General features: G+C 37.2%; 1 protein-coding gene across 2 annotated transcripts in view; it reads left to right on the plus strand.

The window, feature by feature from the left end:
• The window catches only part of CASD1 (CAS1 domain containing 1), a 35,717-nt gene extending 13,635 nt beyond the window's left edge, over positions 1-22,082 (plus strand). For both annotated transcript variants that reach the window (XM_063303648.1, XM_063303649.1), the window contains exons 5-18: positions 2,602-2,664; positions 2,883-2,927; positions 4,153-4,276; positions 5,378-5,592; positions 6,473-6,898; positions 7,645-7,734; positions 8,643-8,762; positions 11,945-12,101; positions 12,780-12,859; positions 14,913-15,014; positions 15,370-15,510; positions 15,759-15,836; positions 17,348-17,440; positions 19,243-22,082. In XM_063303648.1, coding sequence (XP_063159718.1) covers positions 2,602-2,664; positions 2,883-2,927; positions 4,153-4,276; positions 5,378-5,592; positions 6,473-6,898; positions 7,645-7,734; positions 8,643-8,762; positions 11,945-12,101; positions 12,780-12,859; positions 14,913-15,014; positions 15,370-15,510; positions 15,759-15,836; positions 17,348-17,440; positions 19,243-19,500 — 1,992 coding nt within the window. In that variant the 3' untranslated portion in view covers positions 19,501-22,082. The remainder of the gene's footprint in view (positions 1-2,601; positions 2,665-2,882; positions 2,928-4,152; positions 4,277-5,377; positions 5,593-6,472; positions 6,899-7,644; positions 7,735-8,642; positions 8,763-11,944; positions 12,102-12,779; positions 12,860-14,912; positions 15,015-15,369; positions 15,511-15,758; positions 15,837-17,347; positions 17,441-19,242) is intronic.
• The last annotated feature ends 3,332 nt before the right edge of the window (positions 22,083-25,414 follow it).

Raw genomic sequence — 25,414 nt, forward strand, 5'->3', positions numbered from 1 at the left:
ATCCACTATAGACCGGGCAATTATATTACAACACTTAGTAGAGAAATATATTTGTGGAACTAGAAGCCCGCTTTACACAAATTTTGTAGATCTCAAACTTGCCTTTGATATGTATCTAGAGGAACTTTATGGAAGAAACTGCTAGTTACCAAGACTGATAAAAATTACTACCAATGTAGTACGATAAGACCACTTTGAGAGTTAGATATGGTTCCCATGGGTAGGTAATAGAGTCATTCAGCAGGGCATGGGGAGAAAAACAAGAAGGTATCCTTTGTCCCTACTACTCATTTTTTATATAAACGCACTTACACAGTACCTTAACAAAAGTAACCCTTATCCACCTAAACTGGCTGACAGACATATCCCAGTACTCCTGTATGCTGATTACATAGTTATTCTTTCACTGTTGGTTATAGCGGTGAGAAAAGCCCTAAAATCCTTCACTCAATACTGCAAACATGAAACATTGCTGTTTAATTATTCCAAAACTAATATAATGACCCTTGGTAAGAGACCTAAAGTTAACAGTTGGTTTATTAATGGCAACAAAATTTTTTGTTTTGTTTATTCGTTTAGTCGCTTCCGACTCTTCGTGACTTCATGGACCAGCCCACGCCAGAGCTTCCTGTCGGTCGTCAACACCCCCAGCTCCCCCAGGGACAAGTCTGTCACCTCTAGAATATCATCCATCCATCTTGCCCTTGGTCGGCCCCTCTTCCTTTTGCCTCCCACTCTCCCTAGCATCAACATCTTCTCCAGGGTGTCCTGTCTTCTCATTATGTGGCCAAAGTATTTCAGTTTTGCCTTTAATATCATTCCCTCAAGTGAGCAGTCTGGCTTTATTTCCTGGAGGATGGACTGGTTTGATCTTCTTGCAGTCCAAGGCACTCTCAGAATTTTCCTCCAACACCACAGTTCAAAAGCATCGATCTTCCTTCGCTCAGCCTTCCTTATGGTCCAGCTCTCGCAGCCATATGTTACTACGGGGAACACCATTGCTTTAACTATGCGGGCCTTTGTTGTCAGTGTGATGTCTCTGCTCTTAACTATTTTATCGAGATTTGTCATTGCTCTTCTCCCAAGGATTAAGCGTCTTCTGATTTCCTGACTGCAGTCAGCATCTGCAGTAATCTTTGCGCCTAGAAATCCAAAGTCTGTCACTGCCTCTACGTTTTCTCCCTCTATTTGCCAGTTATCAATAGAGCGGGTTGCCATAATCTTGGTTTTTTTGAGGTTTAGCTGCAAGCCAGCTTTTGCACTTTCTTCTTTCACCTTCATCATAAGGCTCCTCAGTTCCTCTTCACTTTCAGCCATCAGGCAACAAAATAGAACAAGTTAAATGTTTTAATTACTTGGAAATCTCTTTTCATTCATCTGGATGCAGAGATCCATATCTGGTCCCTGGGGTGGCCCAGAGGAGTGCCATGGCTGTTTTGTCTTTCTGTTTTTCCAAAAGCGGGCATTACATTCCAGCTGCCTTAAAATTATTTGAAGCAAAGATAATGAGTCAGTTATTATATTGTACATAATTAAAGCCGTAGGGTACAATCTAGGTATTAAAGATAATGGTAAGACAGGATTTTTCAACTTGGTTTGCATATAACCCCTAAACCATAATATGAGTAGATCAAACTCATGCTAGGCCAAAAATGTGTCAGTTAGGTTATTGCGGCAATGGCTATGTTTAGATACAATATTAAACCATGATATGGTCCAATGAGAATTAGACTCCCCTACTGCAGGAAATGCATGTTCCTTTACTTGTTCTCTATTGTTATTTTTGAGAAGAGACTGGAAGCTTTATATCCATTATGCATTAAGTACATTTGAGTTATGATAATACCAACTATTGATGTTGCTTTTTAAACTAACAAGTATGATTTAAAGTTGGCTGGTTTCATATAACTATAATTAAAATTATTCACAGTTTGTCTGGGTTCAGATTACATAGCAACCTGCCTTTAACTTAAAATGGAAGTGAAAGCTTCCTAATTCCTTGTGGGCATGTTGCCAAAGGAGGAGAGAGTACTATGATTTACAGCCAGGAACATGTCCTAGTTCATTCTTGTAAGGGCTAAGCTATATTTTAATGCTGTATCTATACAAGGGTCAGTATGCAGCCCGAGAGCTCGTTAGCTCATAATCCAGTTTTTAATTTTACAATTCCCATTGCACATTCTTTTTTTTTTCTTCCTGTGAGACAGATTGGTTACAGCATAGCTCAGGCATGGATATGTGAAAGACCAACATTTCTATTTTAAACCACTCATTGGTCCTTCATTGGATTCATGGCAAAGTGCAACACATCAGCAGTTTGTTTGTTTGTTTTCTTTCCTGCCTTTATTATTTTTATAAATAACTCAAGGCGGCAAACTTACTAATACTCCTTCCTCCTCCTATTTTCCCCACAACAACCACCCTGTGAGGTGAGTTGGGCTGAGAGAGAGCAACTGGCCCAAGGTCACCCAGCCAGCTTTCATGCCTAAGGCGGGACTAGAACTCACAGTCTCCTGGTTTCTAGCCTGGTACCTTAACTGCTAGACCAAACAAGTTTCAAGATTCCTTACACTTACAGCAAGTATGTCCTTTTCTCTTCAGGATTTTCTGTGGTATCCAGAAGTCAATGGTTCTATGAAGCAATGTATCAAGTCTTGGACTGAAGTGAGTTGTATAGAGAAATGTTTTTATCGTGATAATTCCAATGAATCAATGGTTTCAGGAATTCTTAGTCCTGAAATTAATTTCAGTACAGTATAAATATGTTTCTGATCCATAAATGTGTTTTAAAAATTCCTATTGCTCCTTCTAATTAAGAACTCAGTCATTGACTAAATGATTTGATTTATTTTAGGATTAACTTGTCTTCCATTATGTCATAGGGTTCTTCATCAAAGCCTCATATAATTATAGCAGGAGCTGCTACGGTAAGCTGTTTGTGTAGTAATCACTGCAGTAACCAAATAAAATTATGACAGTCTCTGATTTCAGCTGTTTCAGATTCCATATGAACCCCTGACATTACTTGTTCTTTTCTCTTTCTTTTCACTCTCCTTATTTCAAGCTGCCTAGAGAATTAGGTTATCAGCTAACATATAACTATCAATACAGTATACTACTACTTTCTTACATTGCATAAGTTGCCAACCTGAGCTTCCCACTCATTCCTTTTTCTCTTTGCTACTGTTCCTGGTTTGAGATCCAAAGTGTAGTTAGTTCTTGGTAGACAACTTTGGCATCAGAATATTGTTAACTAATGCTGTCTCCTTATAGACTGATAATACACACATGCAGACTCATTACAGGTAGTCCTCAGTTAATGACCATAATTAGGACTGGCAACTGTGTTGCTAAGCAATGCAGTGGTAAAGCGAAAAATCATGTGACTGTGCTGACTTATGACAGCAGTTCTGGTTGCTGTTGTTAAGCAAATCGCACACAGTTGTTAAGCACACCATCACATGACAGCAACTTACAACTTCCTGCCTGCTTCCCCATTGACTTTGCTTGTCAGAAACCGGCAGTGAAGGTTGCAAATGGCGATCACATGACTGGGATACCGCAACGGCCGCAACTTCAAGGAACAGTCATAAGTCTCCTCATTCAGTGCCATTGTAACTTTGAATGGTCATTGAACAAGGTCATTGAACAAGTGGTCATTCAGAAATGTGTATACACACACACAGTATATATACAGTGTGTATGTGTGTGTATAAATGTATACAGAAATAGTACTTGTAACAAGGATGGCTGTTGTAATAAGAATCTTTCAAACTGTGAAGGAAATGGTTGAAAGGAGTAGATTTGAATATTATGCTAGTATTATTAGTCTGATCAGTATTATCAGTCTTATTAATGTTTTAGATAAAAAATTTTTAGAAATGTCTCACAGCTGCTTAGTTTCATAGTTTGCAAGGTTCTGTACAGTACTAGATACATGGGTACACTGAAGTTTGGTGTACATATTTGTCCCAACTATTCTTTTGATTTATTTTATTAGTTATAAAAATATGTCAGTCTGTTACTTTATAAGATTTCTGAAATACCAACAATTCTAATTCTTTCTTCTTTAATATTTATTTATTTATTTTATTTATTAAATTTCTCTGCTGTCCATCTCACACACAATGACTCCTATAATATACTTTTCAGTGGTCTATAAAAATTCATAATGGCAGCAATGAAGCACTCACACAGTACAGGATCAATATCACATCAATTGCACCTCTTCTGGAAAAACTGGCAAAGAGCAGTGATGTCTACTGGGTCTTACAAGGTAAAATAATGTTTATTGTATTGCACATTAGTGTATTGCTGTTGTTACTTAGGGCAAGCTAAATTAATTAGTTGAGGCTGATGTCATCTGAAATGCTTGTAATTCTCAGTTGGAATCTGAGTACCAAATTTTTTCTAGGATATTTTCCAAGAACAGCTGCTGAGGATTTGCCCCATATTGTGGATCATTAGTGCTCCATGACTAAATTTCTGGGAAATCACATTCTGTACTGGAAATAACTCTTAACATGATACCTGAGCAAATCCTGAAGAAAACAGGATGATTTCTTTTGGAACAGATGATTTGCTGAGTTGCAGTAGAACAGTTGAATGGAAACAGTGCAAAGTCAAATGATTAGCCTAGAATTTTCCTGATTAACTATGAGAAAAAAGCTTAAAATGTCAGCTAAAAAAAAGAGGCTTTATTGTTAGACCTCCTTGCTTTGTGGATTCCAGAGTAAAGAAAAACTATCAGAATAATGGTCTTAAGTTAAAGAAAGATTTCTGTTGAAAATTAAGGAAGTCTTCCTAAAAGTGAACAGCTCAATGACAGAAATCAATTATCTGTAGAAGTGGGACTCCATTCTGTTGGATAAGTTCAGGCCGAGATTATGCAGCCACCTGTCAAGGATGCTTTAACTTGGATATCTGGACTAAGCAGTGAGCTGTATGTATATAATAAACCCTTTTGTGGTATTTATTATATTATCCTAACTGGGGATGGTATTGTCAGGTTTATTCTAGGAATATTTCATATACTGGGAACAAGGGTAATTTGAAGCATGAGTAGTAGTCTTTTTGCAGCACTTTTTCAGCTGCAGTTATAGGGGTAGGAACTCAGTCCATTTTTTACCCATTTGTGTGAAGAAATATTTTAGCATTAGTTTATCACACTATTTCATTTATCACCAGAAACACTAGGTATCTGGACTATTATTAAATGACAGTTTGTTTCACTAAAAATTGGTGAAGATCTTCAGGTATGCCATGGTTTGCTAAAAGGGTGCAGACAACCAATTTCCTACTCGTGCCCTTGGGGTTGAATATTTATTTGTTGCTTTGCTATATAAAAATAGTAACTCAGATATTCTTTTCAATTCAGATCCAGTTGATGAAGATATGTTGAGTGAAAGCAGGAAAATGATCACTAATGAGAAAATAGATGCTTACAATGAAGCAGCAGTCAGTATTCTGAACAGCAGCTCAAAAAATTCAAAAGCTAAAGTAAAAGTTTTCAGTGCATCTAGACTGATAGCAGAAGAAACTATAATTCAGTCATCAGATGGCTTACATCTTCCTGAATCAAGCAGAGAAACAGTGAGTAACCTCTAAAACACAGCCATTAGAATTGATAATGACAAAAAATAGTACTGGACCTTAAAATCATACGATTAATTGTAGGAACTTTATTACTTTTTAAAAAAGGTATTGAGAAACTTTCTCAACCTCATACAATTATATACAGTGCAAAAATGTTTTGCAAATGCAATATTTAATTAGCACACCCTACCAATTACATAAGATACTGTATTAGAAAAATCTGATTTAAATTCCTTAATGTACTTAATTTAATGATTATTCTTTCCCTGCAGAAATCATTCCCAATAAATTTAGATCATTCAATTGAATGGTTATATTCTCCAACTATCAAAAAGCTGGTGTTGTACAACAGATTGACCTGAAAAAATTAATTCAAATGCAGTTTTTCCATTAACTCATTTAATTAGCTCGATAAAAGTTGCTGCCTGTCAACTTTAAAAGTACACCTGTAATCTAACAAAGGAAGAATCTAACATTACTCTGATGTATTTTATGGTTGTTCTGTGGATTGTTAAAATATAGAAAGTTCCTACATTACCTTGGATTTCTCAGCCTTTCATCTTGATTAGCCCTATAAATTAAGTTACAAAAAGCACTGAGATAGCCAACTGTTCCACAATTTAATGTAATCAAAGAGATTTTATCATGGATTTCCAACATCCAATTTGCTGATCAGATGAAGAATTAAGCATTTTTGTTATGCCATATTTTTATTATCTTCTCTGGTGAAAAATTAACTTTTGCAAATTAACTTTATGCAAACACAGAGATTGCATTTGGTTTAATGAAATACACTTTAAAAATTACTGAGATAAATTTAGTACAGAAACAAAATTCCACTGACAAAAATTATGTTTTCAATTTTTTTTTTCAATAGAGTGCAATGATTCTGATAAACATCCACTGCAACAAGATTGTGAAACCTATTGATGGCTCATGCTGCCAACCTCAGCCTCCCATCACTTTGATACAAAAGCTAGCTTTTTGCTTTTTTGCTTCATCTGTAATTGGATATTTGATTCTTGTTCTCATTCGTCGCAACAATAACCAGAAGAACAAGCCATGCACTGATATGGAGAGTGGAGAAGAGAAAAAACCTGCCACTAATTCTCCAACAGTTTCTACTCTAGAGATACTTTTCCAGTCCTTATGCAAACTTGGTTTGATTATGGGCTACTTCTACCTGTGTGATAGAGCAAATCTATTCATGAAAGAGAACAAGTTTTATACTCATTCATCTTTTTTTATACCAATAATTTATATCCTTGTGTTAGGAGTATTTTACACTGAAAATACTAAAGAGGTATTTTTTTTTCTTATGTGCTTAAATGAAGAACTTAGATTAAACATTCTTAAACAAACAGTAATTGCCATTGCCACTGTCAGCAGCAGTGACCTATGTATTGTTTCACTGTTACTGCTTTCAGATACTACAACCTTTCTTGAACAAAATGGGAAATAGAAATCGAGAATTAAGTCCCATACATTTCCTTGGAAGCCAGTCCCATTGGATTCAGTGGGACTTGAATCAGAATTATAAACTAGAGATGATTATGTTATAAAAACACTAAAAAGAAAATTGTACTTTATGGACAATTCTATAAATGTAGTTTATAATTTAATTCTATTATTCTTTTTACCCAAAGTTGTTGACAATGTTGTTTCAATTGCCAACATTTACTCACCCAGTGGCCTTAAGCAAGGAGGTACCTAAAATGCCTGTGGCCGTTATTTTTCTAAAAGTACTTCACCTTCTTGCATCAGAAATCACCTTTGGCTGAGTTTAAAAAGTGAACTGGCAAGAAATATATAATGTTTGTTAGCTGAACACAAAAAAGTTCAGTAACCTTGCAGCTTACCAAGAGTGGTCTATGCAGTTCTTTGTCTTGCAGTCCCTGTCAAATACGTCAGCATACATACACTTACAGGTTAATTGCCATTGTAATTATCAGTATGATAGTTTCAAACTTATTTACTGTATAGTAGTAGTGTATTTTTTAAAATTGTTTTCTAGAATAATATTTCTTTATTTTCCTTTATTTTGCACAGACCAAGGTGTTAAATAGGGAGCAGACTGATGAATGGAAAGGATGGATGCAGCTTGTCATTTTAATCTATCATATCTCTGGAGCAAGCACGGTATGTAGGTTCTTAAAATATAATCATTTTTCAGGAAAATAGACCTTTGGACTAAAACACTAATTTTAAAATAAGTTTTTAAATGTTTTTTTCATAGGGGATGGTTAAGGATTGTTTTGAAAGATGTACTTTTCTCACAGTTTTCTTGTTTTTCTTGTGTTGTGAAATGATGTAAAGTGAATGAAAATATAAATTATTGAAAATGACACTGATAATTTTAAAGTAACATGAAAATATTTCTGTATTTAATTATGCCATCTTTATTTTGCCTCCTTCATCTTACCTTTATGGTTCTCAAATTAGAGTGCCTCCACTTGGGAAGAGGGCATTGATTTTCTAGTGGGGAGGTTTGAAAGCAATCCTGAGATAGGTGATAATTTTATCTCACCATTAGCTAAGATTAGCAAAAGATATTAATTGATCCAAATGAACTATGGTACTATTTATCCCCTCACTGTTGTGACCAGTATTTAGAAGAGCCATTTTAATTATGACTCTTTGTGCGTGGTTTTAAGAGTCAGATGTCCTATTCCGCTCTTCTAATGGAGTAGATGGAACAGTGCCCCAGCCTACATATCCATACCATTTTATTATTTTATTTATTACAAATGCTTCTATGTTGCTTCAGTTATATGACTCTAAGTGCATCCTACATGCGTACAGGTTAGTGTAAAAAGTTCTGTCTCTTTTATCATGAAACAGATGGTTAGTTGGGGATGTATTGAAAAGACCTATAAGACAAAATAAGTTAGGCATGGAGCCTTAATGTCTATTAATAAGAAACTTTAATGAAGCAAAATTAAAATCAAGTGGGAAGCTTATTTTCATATATCATTATTTTTAAGTTGGAATTTAATCAGTGAGAATTACTTGATTTTTTTTAAATGCTCCTATGTTTTTGTTCACAGTTCTTACCAGTGTACATGCACATCCGTGTTTTAGTTGCTGCATATCTATTCCAAACAGGCTATGGGCATTTTTCATACTTTTGGATTAAAGGAGATTTTGGTATTTATAGAGTGTGTCAGGTAAGAAATGTATGTATGTATGTATGTATTTGATTTCGATAGCCACCCATCTCAGATGATCAAGGCTGACTACAATAATGCAATTCAATTATTTCCTGTTATTGTTAGGTACTGTTCCATATTTGGTACATTCTTGCACATCTGTTGAAGCTGGGCAAAGGATCAAGTCTTCCTCCCTTGACCAGTTGTCCCTCTGTTGTAGCAAGGTTTCAGGCTTAGATTCAAATTCCCCATTAGTGCTAACTTGGCTTGCATGGGTGAGTGGGTCCATTCTTAGTCACCAAAATTAAAGCTGACAGGAAACAGTTTACTCCATCACGTCTAATTAGAAAGCAGGGCCTAGACTTTTGTACCCAGTGGAGGGAACCTCCACTCAGTCTCAGCTCTGCCTCCTAGAGAAGGACTTTCCTTCAATTCCATATTGAGATGAGAAAGGATGATAAGGAAAAGGATGAAAGGAAAAGGATGAAAGGATGATAATGGAAAGCCTTGGTTCTCAGACAATAAAGTTTTAAGCAACTGTTTTACAAAACTGATAGCTGCAGGTTCTCTTTTTCAGAAAAAGATCTGCCTCCTCTCTTAGCACTATAAAGCTGTGAAAAAAAAGACTCTAGTCCCCAACTAAAGTACAGATAAACATATTGGTTCCAAATTTAAAATTACCTGCTAGATTTCTTGGATCACTATTATTTTCATCTAAATAAAAAGTACTACCAAATTTCTGACAGTAAATAATAACAATAACAATAACAGAGATAACAACAATATAGTAATACTACCTATGCATCTGGACCAAAAGGTGGAAGAGAAAATAATAAGAAAAATATATACTATTTTGGATTTTGTGGTTTACCAAGATGCTGCTGGAAACAAGAAGGTGGCAAAATTGGCAAAACCACATAGCAGTATCAAAGATGGGGTCTTCTAGAGGCCCTTTTTTGTTTGGGGACTGGCTCTAAAACTACTGGGGAGCCATGAGCCATGGTTAAAATTGACACTTGTACTGGAAGATTTTCTTCTGTTTTTTTCCAACTTTTTTTCCTCCTAAGTGAGGATGTTCCAAGGGAAGGAAGCCTGCAGGATGACAAGTTTGGGGAGAAGGCTGGCAGTGGGCAAGCTGAGATGGGAAAGATGTGGACCATTGTGATGTTGTGTGACTTTCATCAGGCTGCTTTTTCAGCCCTAAGAATAGTGACAGAGGGGATAAAGATTCAGGACCAAGCAGACCAGTGGTGGTGACCCAGTCTGGTGACTGACCTCCCCCTCCCAACAAGGAGAGCCATGGAGAAGCCCCTTCCACTTATTTCCCTCAAGGACAAGTAAGGCAAACTCCTCCCCCTCTCTTGCACTAGCAAGGCAGTGGGAAGTGTAAGGAGCAATGAGGGGTGAGGATCTTTTGTCAGAGGAAGAGGTGCTGAGTCCAAGCAGAGCTTGAGGGACTCTGTCAGACTTCCATAGCCTGGTAAAGGAGCACAGGAACCCCAGGTGAGTCTGCAGAGTTTACCCAGAGACATGGTAAATTCTGCATATGAGATGAAATGGCTAGCCATACCTCATGGTCACTAGAAAGGCCTGGTTGGTACTCCATTCTCAAATTATCTTCTGACTGATGAGATAAAAGGTAGCATAGGGATTTTCAATTTTTTTTTTTTCAGGTCACAGAACCTGCTAGTGAGGACCCCCTTCCCCAATCCTTGCCCAACCATGTCTCAGTAATAAATGCCAGGTCTACTTTCTCCTTCCCAAACAAGTCATGGAAGAGTAAGATCTCCTTGCTAATGGACCTGCCATACAATAACAGCAGTTTGAGGTCAAGACTTCAAGCAATTTGACACCCAGGGCCACAGGAAAAGACCTCTGAACCAAAAGTAGCACCTTGTATGGTTTGCCCAATTGATCCCATCATACTTTCAAGCCCTTAAGATCTGTTTACAACCAAAAAGCAAGAGTCTTTAACCAGGTTTATTTAAAAGCAAATGGTATTAGGTTACAGAAAGTTTGACAGTAAGATACTTATTTTAGCATCCAGTTTATCTCTAAATTCATTAGGGCAGAGATTTCTTGATCCTCTTGGTAACTCCTTGTTGGTGCAATGTGTATGTCTTTACTTGACCCCAAAGAGGCTAAGTTGGAGAACTCAGAAATTGCTTTGTGGGCATAAGTCAGGGTCCTAAACTATCATTGCAATTTCAGTTTATTTTCCAGTGAAGAGATTTCAGTTATTAAAATGGAAATGAATCTTTCAGATGATACGACACATGCCTTTAATAGCAAGATCTTGTTTCTGCTTTTCTTTACTGTCCACAAGTCTTAATCATATTAACTATACCAGGGACTGTAATTTTAGATAACAAAAACTGATTTTAATCAATTTGTTTCTAAAACTCTAATCAGCTGGCTCTGCTAAGTAATGACAATATGTTCCCCTCTCAAGACAGAATATACTGTTTTCATGTCATAAAGTGATTTTCATTAGCAGTGAAAAGACAGCTTGCTGTCTGTGAGTTGTCTCATTTTGCTCTACAGTCCTTCACCAAAAATAAGTGAGCTGGCATATTAGTTTTCATTCAAATACTTTACTGTTCAAGTTTTACCAGTCAGTTAGTATGTTTTAATTTTAGAGTCTCTGCATACTGTAGCAATAGGAAATGTGGGATATACTTTTAGCACTGGCAGGATAACTAACTAATCTTAATTCACTGTGCTGAACTGGAATTCTGCAAACTTGCTTTTAGACCATCTGACTGGCTCCGCAAAAGTGAAAGAGAAGTATTTTACCTAGATCCAAAAATCTTTTGTGAATATAGTCTCCTTTTAGCTAAATAAGAAAATGCTCTATTAAGGAGAGGTGATTAGAAATTTAAGGTCAGATTTGATGCATGCAATAATACATTCCTTCCCTCCCTCTTCTTTAGATATGTATTAATTGTATGGCACAACCCAGATTATGAACTTGGCTTTTGTAAGCTGTTTTTGAGTTTTTTTTAAAAAAAACTAGAGCCTGAGTTACAAAATTGTTAAGCATCTAGATTGTAGCAGAAGCAATATAAACTACAAATGTGCAAGTCTGACACTTCTGTTCAAACTGCAGTCAGATTAAGACTCTGATATTAAAATGTACAAGGAAAGTTATCTAATATACCTTTGCCATATGCTTAAGCATTTTTCTCAATACTTAACAGGTTTTATTTCGACTGAACTTCCTGGTTGTGGTGCTGTGCATTGTAATGGATCGGTCTTACCAGTTCTATTACTTCGTTCCTCTAGTCACTTTCTGGTTTTTGGTCATATATATTACATTAGCTCTGTGGCCTCAAATTATCTTGAAGAAAGCCAATGGTAAATAATTCATTTTGCATTAAAAAAAACTGTATATTAACATAGCTGAACACTTCACCACATAATACTCACTACCTTTCTACCAGCATTTGAGTATCTTAAAAATTCTCTATTCATTTCCCCATCTTTAGTAAATACTAAGTAGAAATGTATTATAAGTTATATGTGTGACCTATTTTGCACACAAAACAACTGTTTTCAGGAGGTCTGTGCCCAAATCAAAATATGAATTTCTGTTGCTCTGTACATGGAATAAAATGGGCTTCTTTCTTTTAGATATGGTTGTCATGGAGAGAAGTGGTTCATGGGTATAGAAAGAATGAGAAATTCCAAGGTTAAAAGGTTTCCTTGGAGATGGCATGACCAGATGTTGTTGATGGTTGTGATGATGGCTGAAGGGAGCATCCAGAGGGAGACTGCTGGGAGGACTGGAGATGGGTGGGCTGGCACACAGATCATGCAGGCAGAGAGGAGGCAACATGATACTGTCTTGCAAGTCAATATATGGTTGTCTGAATCCCACAAACAAGGAGTTATATCCAGTGTACTGACCTACCCACAGGATTTACTAACATATTCTGTTGCATGTAACAAAGTGTTTACTAACAATAATAATGAAATCTTTCTCTAAAAAATGAATAATGAGATCTTTTTCTTCATTGTTGCTCTTTTTTACAGGCAGTTTCTTCTGGCATTCTGGCTTACTGACAAAATTAGCATTCCTGTTTGTCTGCATATATTTTCTAGCATATTCTGAGGTTTGTATTGTACTTTTGTGTGGCAGAATACAAATTCTAGTTAAACAGTTAATAGAAAGCATTCACAGTTTTGGAACAGGCAGAGTAATAATCTAGTGTGTCTGAAAAGAACAGAGTGTGTTGTTTGTGGAAAACAACTGACATGCTTTTAGCTCTGTGGTAATCCATTAACCATTTCCCTAGAAATGGGTATAGTCCAAAGATTTGAGGGTGGTGCATCTGTGCTCTTTGGTTATGGGGAGGCAGAGATAGATATTTAGGTTTAAGTTTTTTTTGTTTTTGTGTATTTACTATTGGTAAACATGGTAGCAGAACACGAGGAACAAAAAAGCTTTCTATAGAGAAGTCAAGGAAAGGAATATTAGAAAATGTCTATCTCCTCTAATAGCAGATTAAGAAGCAGATCTAATAACATGATTTCTTCTACTGCATTTTGTTGTTTGATATGAAATATTACAGTGTAAATGACTTATAAATGAAAACTAGATTGTTTTTGCTTTCTTGTATTTGACTGAAGAAATTATTTGAAATATGTGGCTCTGAAATAGTTGGATGTTTTATTAAGGATGTGGGGGGAGTACACACACACACACACACACACGCACACACACAAACAAAACAGAGCACATTCTGAAACAGCCACAAGAATTGCAACACCACTGCAGAGAAAAGCATACAGTAGTGCTTAAAAGTTTGTGAAGCCTTTTGAATGTTCAGTATTTCTGCATAAACATGACCTAAAATGTGATCTGTTCTCCACACAAGTCCTAAATAAGCAAGTATAATGTTTTGACTTACTTGTTTAATTGGGTGCTCTTTATCTAGTTTTAGGACATGTATGGAGACGTTTTAGGTCATATTTATGCAGAAATATTAAAAATTCAAAAGGATTCACAAGCTTTTAAGTACCACCGTATATTTATTTCATTTATTTATTTAATTTTCTATCCCCCCTTTATTATTTTCATAAATAACTCAAGGCAGTGAACATACCTAATACTCCTTCCTCCTCCTATTTTCCCCACAACAACCCTGTGAGGTGAGTTGGGCTGAGAGAGATTTAACTTAATTCCAAAAAATGCATCTGAATGGATCCTGTAAAAAAAACAAACCACTTATGGAAACACAGCTGAAGAACATCTTTTACATATTTTTATGTTGGACATATGTGCTTATATGCCAACATAGGTGTGGCTGTGTTGTTACATAATACAGTGCCATACAGATACTGCAATTTACCAAATGCTATACTGTTTGCAGTTATGTAGAATATGAGTTTTATGCTACATACATGGCTGTCCATGGGGAGTAGGGGATACAAATGATGAAACTTGTGTGACTGCATGTGTATCCTTTTGATGTCATCATGGTTTGCAGATGTTGCTGGCTGTATACTATATTTCCATATTTTTTAGCATTCCATTTCATGGTTAGCTTTTTAATTAATCACTCTGAAGATTTTTAGTACAGTAAATTTTGTGATCTTGAGCCAGCAGAGTACAGGTCCAATGCCTAATAAAGATTTGGGGAATTCAGCCTTATATGTATGCATATGATTAATCTTAAAGTACTGTTTCCTTTTCAAAGAACCAATTAATGTGCTTCTAGTTTTGCCTAAGCAACCATATTAAAACTTGGAAAGTGAATGTGTTAATATATTTGGCCATTATACTGAAATATGAAATTATTTCATTTTGCAAATATTTACAAGTAAAATACATTAAAAAGTGTTTTTTTTCCGAATAAGATCTTAACTGGGCACAGTGTTTCATGAACATAATCTCCTTTTGCTAAGATAGGACAGATGGAGTCTGATGTGAACTAATAGATCCTTTTGCTTATCATTACATCCTAGGATTAATTGTAGTTTCAGGATGCTTGCCTTTCATGTATGATGAAATATGGAGTATTGTATTTTCATCTAAATATATTTGTACTCACAGAAATTGAGTATTTGTGTCAGATGACCTAATAGTGTAATATAGGTGGTGTGTGTGTGTGTGTGTGTGTGTGTGAATATATATATGTTTGTTCGTTTGTTTGTTTCTTACAGGATCTATTTGAAAAGGTTTTTTCCATATGGCCATTGTCCAAGTTTTTTGAACTAAATGGGAGTGTCTATGAATGGTGGTTCAGGTGGAAATTAGATCGATATGTATGTATTTTTTAAATTGTTTATACATATTTTTGTGTGACCTGATCATAATTATGGCTGTCAGTGTTACTGAAAATGATGCTGAATTATGATTTCAGCTTAAAATGAAAATAAAATTTAAAAATGATGAACAAACATTTAATACGTTGTTCCAGTTAGTTACAAACCCGCTGCTTTTGTTTATGGAATAGTATATGGACCTAAAAAAAAATGTTATAAAACCATGTTTTTTAAAAAATTTAGCCGTTCTAGATGAATGTAGCAATTTACACAAGAGTTCTTTAAGAGATAACTATAATGTTAAATAAATGTTTGCTAAATGCTGAGATAAAGCAATATTCCCTTTCTCTTACAGGTTGTTTTCCATGGAATGTTGTTTGCTTTTATTTATCTGACTTTTCAGAAACGGCAGGTCCTCTCAGAAGGAAAGGGAGAGCCACTCTTTCCTACCAAAGTTTCAAATATTTTTTTATTTATTTCAGTAGTGTTTTTTTTGGTAAGTTTCCAAACTGCCTTGCCTAAATACTGTTCTTACTAAATTGGAGGCTTAAGTGACCTCTGGAATCAAGAATGTTTACTACTAGACATTTATATTGACTGTGCCCTTTCCTGGTAAGGGACATGTTAAGTTTAAATTTATCATGTGAATATATCTCTTATTGATGAATGCAATATCTGGCTCCATAAATAACCTTGAAAAAATAGTTGCTTTATTTGGCTAATAACTGTGTTTTATATTTGTAGACATATTCCATCTGGGCAAGTAGCTGTAAAAACAAAACTGAATGCAATGAAATGCATCCTTCTGTTTCTGTTGTGCAGGTAAATTATATTCTCTGCCATATTTATGATTAGAATGTTGGTGTTCTCTTCACACTTACAGTTAATAAAGCATAAAGTGTTATAGTTTGCAAAACAACTACCTGATCTCTGATATTCACAAATATTGGCAGAGCCAGATTAATTAAAGCAGCAATGAAGTGTTTTATTGATTGCTGTTGTACATGTTTCTAACGGATGCTTCCTGCTCTAACTTTACTTAAATCTCACCTGATCTAAATTACGGATTCCACCAGAGATTGGATGCTTCCAGTCAGAGATGTGTAAAATGGGGCACTTCGTCAGTGGAATATTCAGTTTTTCTCCTGAAATGATATATCTATCCCCCAGAATAGAATATGCCAACCTGGGAATTTTGGAGATATTTTGCTCTGCCAAATAGTCATCTGGAATTACATGGACCACTCTCTCTGACCAATGTACTTCTGGAAAAGCACAAATCACCCCCAGAATGCCCATGTCAATGTATTCCAGGGGAGAAATGGAACATTTTGGGAGTAACATGAAACAGAGCAGCCATGGACTGCACTGTTTTTCACATCTCTGCCTTTAGTCTTCTCGCAACCGTACAGAAGGAGAGTTTGAATTCAAGACCTTTTCTATTGAATTAAGCCAGGGGTAAACATTGGACACATGGGGTTCTCCAGGGTCACATGGATCTTTGCTCCAAATTTCTTCTTTCTATTATATGAAAGCCTCAAGAATCAGCCTCATATATTGTCTCCTCCCTAGCATGATAAGCATACGTATACATGTAGACACTTGCAGTCCCCCAGTACTTAGCAATATATGTGGCCCTCAGGGCAGAAATTGTTCTTCAGTGTGTGCTGAACTTGGCTCAGCATTTTGCTGGAACCCAACTTGTGGCTAATAGATAATCATTTTTCAGGAGAGTATTTCTGAAGACATCCAGGTGTAGAGTGTCATTCTTGTATATGATAGAAGTTCAGCAGTTTGCTTATTCCTATGGTAATCTTCATGTTAATAGAATTTGAATTTCTTGTTGCATCATCAGATGGTTGTGTAACCTAAATGCATAGCATAAATTGAGTATATTTTTTACATGCGTGGTACTGCAACACTCTATTACCATTAAATCCAATTCATACGTAAATGCAGTAGAAATCTTTTTTAATGGAAGAAGCGTACAGAATGGCAAAAAAGTTGCGAATGAAAGTTCCCGTGCTTTCTCTAACTTAAACAACCCAATGAGTACATGATTCCCCCTCCCTCGCTCTGGTATGCAGCCCCCCTTTCCCTCAGTTCATGCCAGTCTCTTGCAGGTGTTTCCAATGGCTCAGCCAGTTGACTTTGGGTATGAGAGATAGTCTGAACATGATGTCTTCTCACTCCTGAACGTTCCCCCTCCCCTCTGCCGACTCGCAAGTTTCGACACGTGTTAACTTCATTCATGCATGCGAGTCCAGTGAGCTGTTCTGGGAATGTTTGATCGGGGAGCATGACAACATGTCATTTTGTTTTTTGTCTTTCAGATTTTAGCTTTCATCATAATTAGGAACATACCTGGCTATGCTCGTTCTGTATATAGTTCATTTTTTGCCTGGTTTGGCAGAATTTCTCTTGAGGCAAGTAACATCATTTAGTTCTAGTTTGAAAGCTGAATCAACTAGATTGTGGGTAATAAGACCTGATTAACTTGTAAAATATCATATAGCAGGCATATGAGGCCCTGCATCCCCCCAAAGTCTAGATTGTGGCCTATTGACTTTAAAATACTTCTGAATTGTAATTTTTAATGTGATACAAGGGGAAATAAAGTTAAATAGAATTAAATGAAAATTCCTGTTTTACTTGGCTATGACCATATCTTTATTCTGGCCTTTCATTCCATTGTTCTGACTTTGGACCCTGGTATGCTTTCCAAAGATCAAGTGTGGCTGTCAGGCCTCATATCCCACATGGACAGTTGTGCAAAGATGGACAGTTTTGAGAGCCAGTGTAATATAGTGGTTAAAATGTTTGACTGGAGGATGAAAGGTGAAAGGTCCCCTGTGCAAGCACTGAGTCATGTCTGACCCTTTGGGGGGATGCTGCTTTCGCAACATTTTCTTGGCAGACTATAATGGGGTGGTTTGCCATTGCTTTCCCCAGTCATCACCTTCCCCAGCAAGCTGGGTACTCACTTTACCAACCTCGGAAGGATGGAAGGCTGAGTTGACCTGAGCCGGCTACCCGAGAGAGAATCCAGCTTCCGCTGGGATCAAACTCAGGTCGTGGATACTGAGGATACTCAAGTTAAAATCTACCCTGAGCCATGGAAGCCTCCTGAATGACTTTTGGCTGATATCTCACTCTGTCATTGCAGCCAACCTCACCAGGTGGTTTATGTGAAAGGAAATTGCAGAAGGGAATGATATTTGGTTGCCTGGATGCAATTAACGTGTGAAATTAATTATGGATGAGCTTTCCCCATTTGTGCAGAAGAGTTTAGATTTGTTATTCAATATAGATAAGAAAAGCAACTTGTACTCCAGCCCTCACTTCTAAGGAATAGAACTCACCAACCCTTATTAGAGGGAGTTCATGTTTTGTCACCAGTTTGTGGTGCAGAGATGGTGCTTTGCTGCTGTAGACATAAGGTAGTCCTCAAGTTATGACTGCAGTTGGAACTGGGATTGCTGTCTCTAAGCAATGCCGTTGTAAAGTGTGACATCATGTGACCACATCGCTTAGTGATGGCAATCCAGGCAGTCATGGTCGTCATCGTAACCCAAGTCGCGTGGATCATTAAGCAGGAAGTGGAGGGAGTCCCATGTAAGGAGCACAGGGGTGCTGCAGGGGGGTGGGGACGGCCCTGGGAGGCCCAGCGCAGGCCATGCACAAGTCAAGGGAGGTGTGCTCAATGCAGTATGAGCTCAGAAAGGCCGGGGAATAGGGTGCAGGGGGTGTGTGATTGCAGGGAGGCCATGGAAAGAGGCCACAGGGTGTGTGCGAGCGAAGGGGGAAAGGAGGGCACGGTGCATGTGAGTGAAGAAAGACAGGGGAGGAGACTTACCCCAGTGATTTGTGACATTCCTTGCCCACTATCCATTAACTTTGCTTGGGGGAAGCTGGCAGGGAAGGTCACAAATGGCAATCATGTGACCGCAGGATGCTGCAACTGGTCGTAAGTGCTAGGTGGTTGCCAGGCACCTGAATTTTGTTCACATGACCATGGGGGCCCTGCAACAGCTGGAACTTTGAATACAGGTTGTAAGTCCCTTTGTTCAGAACCGTCATAACTTTGAACAGTCGCTAAACGAAAGGTCATAACTCAAGGACTACCTGTAACCTATTCCACTAAGCTTACTGTATGTAGTAACAGTGTATGTGTTCAAAAGTGTTACCGTGTTACATAGTTCTAATTTTTGTTCTATTTTCTTTCCAGCTCTTTATCTGTCAGTACCACATCTGGCTGGCAGCAGATACAAAGGGAATCTTGGTCCTTATTCCAGGAACCCCCATGCTCAATATTATTGTCAGCACTTTTATATTTGTGTGTGTAGCTCATGAAATTTCCCAGATCACAAATGATCTTGCACAGATTGTTGTTCCAAAAGATAATGTAATGCTGCTGAAAAGGCTAATATGGGTATGTGTATTTTTTTCCGGATTTCTCTTTTTATCATCATTTCGGAAACAGTGAAGACGTTAATCTCCAGTAAATCCTTAAATCATTGCTTGAGCTTCGTTTTATACCTCCTGAATCAATAAATGAAAATCAGCTGGAATCTGTGCCTCAACTTTGTTTCTGTTCCTGGGGAGCACAAGAAAGATACACATATGAAGTGCACTGAACATGTATGTTACCTGAGGATAAAATCCAATCAAGAAAATAGAAATGCATTGTATACAGCTGAAGATGCAGAAGAATGCATTTTTCTACTGGAGGATTATTTCTGTTTACAAACCTTTCTAAAATTAGTGTAAAAATGGAGCAAAACGAGCTCAGCCAGAGGCATTTAAAGACTTTCCTGGAAACATTTCTTAAATTGTTAATAATTATCTACATCCACTGTTTGGAAAAAAAAACTGCTTTTGTTGCAACTGATTACATAATCCACCTCTTGATGGCATTTTAAATTCCTGGAATCACATAGAGAAGCCATTGAAGAGCATAAAAGGCTGCAGTAGGTCTTAACAGAGTTCTGCATAGAATATGTGAACAAAATTGTAGTGATTTATTTTAAGCTTCTGGGTATATGTATCATATCTGGAGAGCTTTTCAAGTACTGAGGGATACAAAGTCACTGAAATATAACCTTAATGTTTACAAACTGCATTGCATTACATTTCAGTACAGTAGATTTTCAGATATTTCTCTTAAGTTTCATGAATGAATTCAGTTTGAGTAGTTTTATTTTTATTCTATTTGTTTTTATCAATATCTTCAAGTCTATCTTACAATATTAGTTTCAAAAGTATATTGGAAGTCAAACATTTCCTGTGATTCCCCTCTAAATTATCCCTTCTGGCATACTACTGTGGTTACATTTCACTTCAGTTTTTCTTTCTTTTCGTGCCTGAAAATAATTTCATTGGAACCAGAGACAACCTTGTCTCACACACTTCTGCAAGTCAGGCATTTATTTAGCTGTGATTGTTCTGTGATTTCTGTAACAATTATATTTTGGCTTGGGAGAAAGTTTTTTTAACTCAAAATTTGCATGGACTGCATGAGAAATGAGGAGAAAAATTACCGACCTCCTCAAATATAGAATTTCAAAGTTATTTTAACAATCATTGTTTTAAAAGGGCTGTGAAGACATTGTAATTTCTTTTTGAAACTAATCATGCAGAAGCCCATGAAGAATGGGTAGTTCAGGAATAGCATTAAGAGGCTTTAAAATCTAAAATGCTACATTATACATATGCCCTTCAAATTTCATTACTATTTAGTTATATTCTCATGATAGTATTTCTGTTCATATTCCTAAGCATGCTGTGCAGATGTGAAATTTATAGTAGTTGAATTTGAAGGAAATGGTGTGACTTTATCTGAAGAATTTAAGCGGAATATGCCAATTCTGAAATTTTAATCCTGGCATTTTGGAGTATAGTACTGGGCAATTTGTAGTCAGAATAAGATTGTAAGTATTAACCAGCATCCTAAATTTGTGTGGAATATGCAGTTCTTGATTCTACGATGCATATGCACACTAAAATTTCATACTGAACTTTTAAAACCTATCCGCCAATGTGCTTTCTAGCAGTATCGATTTCAACGTTAAGTTTGGGGACTGGAGGTTTGTGGTGAAATGGTGTGTGTAATCTACGGTTGAAAAACTTTTTTTTAACCATTGAAAATATTTTAAAGAGCATTTTGAGTTGCTTGGGGAAGGTCACTTTGGCAAAGAAATGTCTGCTTTTTAAAGACACCCCTGGGAGGTATGTTTTCTCTATGTTCATTGGGGACCTAGCTTTGGGCATCAGTTGCAGTGTGTCCCTACTATGTCTGCATGTTGCATCCAGCTTTAGCACTTAAGAATGAATAGAAAGTATTGTTTTCTATGCCTATGTGCAATTATATGGCTTTTTATTTATTAGTATGTTTTGATGTATGGAATTAGGAACTCTTAATTCCTGTTGTAAAAGATTATACTGAGTAATAGGGAAGGAGAGGAGGAAATCCCACTAAATAATAATAAATTTCAAATTGCTTCAATGTAATGTTTACATTACATTATCTTGCTTCTGTAAGTCCTTATTTCAAAAGGTGTGAAAAGTACTACTTTGCCATTAATGATTTGCAATTTTTTCTTCAATTTTGTTTAACATGGATGTAATGGCTGGCAAATCAGGGGTTGAATGTACAAATGAGATCCACTGAGAATTTTTGTTAAGGTGGGAGTCTTTTGTTATGTTTATAAAACAAGTATTATAGATATTTTATTTATCTGTTGTACAGATTTGGTTAAAGATTATTTTTTAAGTTTGAGATATTGCACTTGTTTGTTATATATTTTTAAAAGAATATATTTTAAAGTTATGTGAAAAATATGAAGTAATTTAAGGTTTAAATAAATGTGCTGTGGGTGCTTATTTTTGTACTAAGGGAGCATCAGTTAAGTAAAAGGGTTATGTGTGTGTGTGTCTTTCTTAATAAAATGTTTCTGAAATCTGTTAAAATGCTTGGCTTATCCTCTCGCATAAAGACATGTGAGAATACTACAACATTGCCTGTACAATTCTTATGTAAAGTATTGCAAATAAATTGTTAGAAATTGACACTTCGATAAAGAGTTGCAGTAAAAATAGGACTCCGCTACTAGTTCTGTTTTGCTCTGAATAAGGTCTATACTCCATAGGATTAGACCTTATACAGAGCAGAGATGCATTCTGATGCAATGTTTCAACTTGGTTATGTTCTGACAGAAAACTTGAAAAGGTTTGAATATTCTGTTGGAACAAAGCTTGAAATATTTAGAGTGTTTCACCTCTAGAAAAGAGCAGCTCCCTTGCTTTTTCCTCATGGCTACAAGAGTAAGAATGGTGATTTGTGCAAAGTGTTACTTGCTTAAATTTTGGTTAAAAAATTAAAACGTTTATGTAAACATTAAAATAAATCCCCATAGCAGCCTGGAAAAATAGCTCTCCTTTCACCCACTGAGAAATCTGTTTTAGAATCTGAACCTCTTCCTTAACAGAGAGAATAATGGTCTTTTCACATTTTCAGTAAACCCTTAGGTGACTTGGCCAGATCATAGAATAAAGCGAATAGTTATTTTTTTATTATCACACGTTTTATAATGTCCCAATCAGTCAATACTGTGTGGTGGTTAATCAAACAAAACAATCCGTAGTAAATTCATCATACTCAACTGAGGATAAGTTAGCCAAAATGGCTGCCTGGTCACTATCAGCTCAGATCAAATGCCTGCATAAACAGGAGAGTCTTCAGGCTCTCTAGAGTGCTGTGGGGGGTGGCAGGCTTATCTCTGGAGACGGGTGGGCAGAAAAGGCCAGCCTTCTGGCCCAGGTCCCTTTCGTCTCTTGCAATTAGGGGGCCTTAAGCAAGCCTCTTCAGTTAGCAAATCTTCCAGCTTTACGTTAAGGAAGCCACGCAGGAGAAAATGTACGATATTTCCATCTATTCCCATCACTCTTTAAGAAGCTTCTGCTTCTATAAAAGTCATTTCTGCTTTTTTTGGGACAGGCACTCTTTGCAGTAGGCCTTTACTCCCTTTCTATTAATATTTGCAAATCTTAATTTTTTTTTTGCCACCCCACTTTTTCCATCTTTATCAAAAATGCTATCAAGGTGCACAAAGTTATCTACTTGTTCTAATTTTTCATCATTTATGTATAATTATTCACCATTTTCCCTGTTCAGCACCACCACCTCAGTCTTTAATATTCTGGTTTCAGACCCATTTTTTTCTTTGCATGTTTTCATCAAAAGTTGGCTGCAAATCATTTTTTTTCCTCAGCCAACAAGGCATTGTCTTCCTACAAAGTGTGCACTTGTTGCTAGTGAAGTAAGCCACTCCATTTGTAAAATCGATTCCCATCTGTATGTACAAGCCATTCTTTCACACACAAATTACTTCATGTACAAAAACAGCAGAAAACTGGTTCAGCAAATATAAATCTGTGTGTGTTTACTTTGTAGGAAATCCAGTTCAGTTCAGTGGATGTTCCTATCTGGTAAGTGCGTAAGCTAATTATATGTTGGGGGTGGCTATATTTAGCCCAACTTGGTCCATGGAAGAACTCACAGAAAAAAAAAAATTCATGGGGAAGATATTCTTGGGATATTGAGCTAATGCCTTATTTTGAACAAGGAAAGAGGTTGATAGAAGCTTTTATACTGGACCATAAGCACAAACATGCATGCTTACACAGTACAAAATCCGTTCGTGTGTAGAATATTACCTGTCCAGCCATACATCCAGAGACTCTTGATTGTGGATCCTGATTTCCTGATCCATCCTCCTTGAATCAGTAGTAGTATCTTTTGCCTCCATTTCATTATTTGCATTTTGCTTCTACGTGCCCATTTTTAACATCACTTTTTATTTTCTATCCCGCCTTTATTATTTTTATAAATAACTCAAGGTGGCGAGCATACCGAATACTCCTTCCTCGTCCTATTTTCCCCACAGTAACAACCCTGTGAGGTGAGTTGGACTGAGAGTGAGTGACTGGCCCAAGGTCACCCAGCCGGCTTTCATGCCTGAGGCAGGACTAGAACTCACAGCCGCCTGGTTTCTAGCCCAGCACCTTAACCACTAGCCCAAACTGGCTCGCTTTATCACTGCATTCTGAAGGAATGTAAGACAGTTCTCCCTCACCATTCACTGGTAATTTCTGGAATAATAATTCATCCATTCCAGAGTCCTTTAATCAGCAGAACAATTTCTGGTAAGGTAACAATATGAAAGGATATCTTTAAAAGTTGATGGAGAAACTATCTGAGAATAAGACTAGCTTCTGAGAACCCATTATGCAAAAAGGTTTATTAGTCCTTAGGATGCCATTAGGCTTGTGGGGAGGGACCTCATTCAGAGAGAGGGCCAGGGGCATTGGGGACCTCATCATATATTAAAAAAATTCCCTTCTCACCCCAATGGGTGGCATGTGTCTTCATCAGCCTCGGATCCTCTCCCAGAGGCCTGGGAGTTTGAGGGTTCTGAGCAGTATCTTAGCTGTTCCTAGCGCTGCACTCTTCCGGACAGAGAGCTCTGATGTTGTTCCTGCAATGTATTGGAGCCACTCTTCCATCTTAGGAGTCACGGCCCCGAGTGCTCCTACCACCACTGGGACCACTTTGGCCTTCACTTTCCACATCTCTAGATCCTCTTTAAGGCCCTGGTACTTATCCAGCTTCTACTCCTCCTCCTTCCTGATGTTGCTGTCACTTGGTACTGCTACATCTATCACCACCGCCGTTTTCTGGTCCTTGTCTATTACCACGATGTCTGGTTGATTGGCCAGTACCTTTCTGTCCATCTGGATCTGGAAGTCCCACAGGATCTTAGCCCTGTCATTCTCCACTTTCTGTGGAATCTACCATCTGGACTTGGGAGGGTCTAGCCCATACGCTGTGCACATGTTCCTGTACACAATGCCAGCTACTTGATTGTGCCATTCAGTGTATGCTGTTCCTGCCTGCATCTTACACCCTGCCACTATGTGTTGGACTGTCTCTGAGGCCTCTCTGCACAGTCTGCACCTCGAGTCCTGTCTAGTGTGGTAGACCTCTGCTTTTGTGGATCTGGTGCTCAGTGCCTGTTCTTGTGCTGCTATGATCAGTGCCTCAGTGCTGTCTTTTAGTCCAGCCCTTTCCAGCCACTGGTATGATTTATATCTCTTTCTCACGAGACTCTCTCTCTCTCTCCCCCCCTATATATATATATATACATACACACACACACACACACACACACACATGTACATGTACACACACACACACAGACACATATACATATATATAGAGAGAGAGAATGAGAGAGTTGGCGAGGGTTATCATCATCAGCATCTTATTGGACAAAGTCAATCCTTTCAATTTATTTAGAATCTGTAACAGAAAAATATGCAATGAATTTGGGGAGAGGTCA

Source organism: Candoia aspera, chromosome 4 (genome assembly GCF_035149785.1).
Source record: "Candoia aspera isolate rCanAsp1 chromosome 4, rCanAsp1.hap2, whole genome shotgun sequence".
In the NCBI taxonomy this organism is placed as follows: Eukaryota; Metazoa; Chordata; class Lepidosauria; order Squamata; family Boidae; genus Candoia; species Candoia aspera.